The sequence below is a fragment of the Myotis davidii genome, unplaced genomic scaffold, assembly GCF_000327345.1.
Source record: "Myotis davidii unplaced genomic scaffold, ASM32734v1 scaffold1334, whole genome shotgun sequence".
Lineage (NCBI taxonomy): Eukaryota > Metazoa > Chordata > Mammalia > Chiroptera > Vespertilionidae > Myotis > Myotis davidii.
The window spans coordinates 348,583-351,779 of record NW_006285046.1 but is presented as its reverse complement, the minus strand read 5'-3'; the positions used below and the strand labels follow the sequence as shown (position 1 = coordinate 351,779).

At 55.4% G+C, this 3,197-nt stretch overlaps 1 protein-coding gene across 1 annotated transcript in view; it reads left to right on the top strand.

Annotated features, from left to right (window-relative positions):
- The window catches only part of FLYWCH1 (FLYWCH-type zinc finger 1), a 30,698-nt gene that overhangs the window by 17,318 nt on the left and 10,183 nt on the right, over positions 1–3,197 (top strand). The window contains 3 exon segments of the mRNA XM_015558548.1: positions 1–252; positions 1,487–1,898; positions 2,030–2,293. The exon segment at positions 1–252 is cut by the window's left edge and continues 25 nt beyond it. Coding sequence (XP_015414034.1) covers positions 1–252; positions 1,487–1,898; positions 2,030–2,293 — 928 coding nt within the window.

Here is a 3,197-nt window from a genome sequence, read left to right as displayed (position 1 = left end):
GAGGCCCGGCGCCGGAAACAGAAGCTGCTGCGCAGCCCAGCCCTGCCGGAGGGCTTGGGGAGTCCCCAGGTCCCCACCGGCCAGGTGGAGGAGCCACTCAAGGGGGTGGGCCCAAGGCTGTGCCCTGAGGAGCCAGAGCCCGCCCCAGAGCAGAACTTCCGGCGAAGCCTGTCCATGCTGACCTTGCCTCTCCGGAGCTTGCCTCTCAAGAAACGCCGATTACTGATGTTTGGTGAGTGTCGCCCCACCCCAGCTCCAGTCTGGGAAGGCATGACCCGTGGGCCCTTTCTTCTGCCCAAATAGAAATGGGGGGTTCCACACGTTATAAAATGTGTTCAAAGTTACAACGGCTTTTAAAAACATGAACGTGTCCCCTTGGTCACTAAGCCCATAGGATAGAACCAAAGCTCCTAAACCAAGGCGTCCCAAGTGCGTGTGGCATTTTCTGACACCGCAGGGTCTGGTGTGGGGCCCAGAATCATGAGCTTAATGGGCTCCGTGTGGTTCTGGCGACCCGGGCAGTTTGGGAAGGTCAGCCCGGTGGGAGAACTCTGAGCTGTGGGTCCCAGGTTCACGTTCCAGCCCCATCTCATGAAGCTGGGCAGCCTCAGAACATTTGCTGAATTTCTGCAGTTTTGGGGGCTTTGTCCTAGGATGGGTCATAGTCCAAATGTCAGGGAGATTAGGTGTTGGGCATGTGGGCAGTGCTCAGCTCTGGTCCAGCATGTGGTGGCTCTGAGTAACTTGCAGGCAGAATTTTTGTGCAGGTTTTATTATCCACAACCGGGTGGTGGCTTGGTCCCAAAGGCTGTTTGGAAAGGAGTCAGCCGCTGTTAAAACAACTGCTGTTCTGCCGAAACCGGTTTGGCTCAGTGGATAAGATCGTCGGCCTGCGGACTGAAAGGTCCCAGGTTCGATTCCGGTCAAGGGCATGTACCTGGGTTACGGGCACATCCCCAGTAGGAGATGTTCAGGAGGCAGCTAATCGATGTTTCTAACTCTCTATCTCTCTCCCTTCCTCTCTGTAAAAAATCAATAAAATATATTAAAAAAACAAAAACAACAACTGCTGTTCTGAGTGTCGGGACAGGGAGAGAGAGAGAGAGAGAGAGACTTAGACTTGTTTTACATTGTGTATCTTTTGGTACCATTTGTATTTTATGGCACATGCAAGTATAAATCAAAAATTAGATAACATTTTCAAATAAACCCTAAGAAAAAGTATGGCCTGGAGTGCGTGAGGGCATAGGCTGTGGAGTCAGAGCCAACTTGGACCACCTGGGCCTATGATCTTGGGCGTGGCCGCCTCTCTGACCACCAGAAGAGGAACTGCAACTCCCCCTTGAGCTGCTGGGCGGGGGTGCAGTGGCTGCATTTGGACAGAGCACGCCTGGCCACACATTCCACTAGCAGCACTGCCTGACCGCTGCCCCTCTGACCACTGTGACTGCTGGTTCCTTCCCCAACAGAGCGCCCGCCCTTCGAGTTCTTGAAGACCTGTTATGGGGGCAGCTTCCTGGTGCACAAGTCATTCCTGTACAAGCGAGAGAAGGCTGTGGGAGACAAGGTGTACTGGACGTGCCGAGACCACGTACTTCATGGCTGCCGCAGCCGGGCCATCACCCAGGGCCAGCGCGTGACCGTGATGCGCGGCCACTGCCATCCGCCCGACATGGAGGGCCTGCAGGCCCGGCGGCAGCAGGAGAAGACCATGGCGACACAGAAGGCCCGGCCAGGCGGCCCTGGGGGCCAAGTGGACAAGCTGCTCCAAGGTGTGGACAGCCTGCTGTACCACAGGGGGCCTGGCACCCTGACCCTCACCAGGCCTCGGCCCAGAAAGCACACGAAACCACAGGCCCTGCAGGAATCTCCCACCAGGGACCAGGAAAAGGGCCTGGGTGAGTCCTTCAAGCCCACTGGCCAGAGTCGGGGCCCCCTTAAGTCTTACATCCCAAGGGCCTGGGAGCGGGAGGGGGTGGCATCAGGCCTGGCTCAGCCTTTGCTGACCACCTACCCCATTTCTCATAAGGAGGCCCTGAGTTCTTGAGGACCCCTTTGGGGGGCAGCTTCCTGGTGCACGAGTCCTTCCTCTACAGGCGGGAGAAGGCCGCTGGCAACAAGGTGTACTGGACCTGCCGGGACCAGGCCCGCATGCGCTGCCGCAGCCGCGCCATCACCCAGGGCCAGCAGGTGACCGTGATGCGAGGCCACTGCCACCCTCCTGATCTGATGGGCCTGGAGACCCTGAGGCAGCGGGAGAAACGCCCTGGTGTCGGCCAGAGGGGGAGTTCAGGTAAGACAGATGGGGAGCAGGTCTGGGGACCGGCAGGAGGTCAGCCAGCCTTTCCTTTTGGACCCCCATGTCCCTGAGCAGGCACCTCCCGTACCTTACCAGGAGCTCTCTGGAAGGAGTTACGGCCCTCTCCGCTCGCCTTTCCCTTTCCTTGCCTCCACTCCTCCACCACCACCTCTCCACATTCCCTGACCAGACTCGGGGTGACTCTAGGTTGTCCCACTCACTCAGGTGGTAGACCAGCCCCAAGCTGCCCCCAAATCTCCACAGCACATGATCAACCCAGGCTTCCTTTCCTCTTCCTCCTCCCTTTTCTTTCTTAAGAATTCATAGAGGAAGCTAATTGCACACAGCCAGTTTCTCACTTTTACAGTGTGATCGGATAATACAGTATTGAGGAACAGGCACACCCTACAGACCACGTGATTAAAGACGGAAGGTGGTATTTTCATGTAATTAACCAACTACTTCTCTCCTCTGCTCCATAAATATCTATCATCTTCCCTAAAGGAGCCATTGACAATGGTCACAGCCCCTCGCTTTCCATCGTTGTCCACTTGGTCAGCCCCAGAGGGCCTGGTTTTTGGACTCTCACAGGCATAAGATGTAAATAACGTAAATGTTCTTGTCCTCGTCTTGCTAAGAGCAGCTTTGGCCCTGCCTTCTCTCACTTACCCAGCTTTTCACTCATGTCTGAGAGACACCTGCCTCTCTTTCAGAAGTTATCACTTGTATAATTTCTAAATTAGGAACTTTTTGGCCCTAAAGTTCTCTCAGGTTTTCTGGGCAGTTGAGATTTCTGATTGTATTTCTTTCTGACTCTTTATTCCATTTCCATGTAACTTCCGTGTACCTGGAGATGAAGCTACAAGGCACACGGCAGTTCCGCCCCATCCTCACTCCC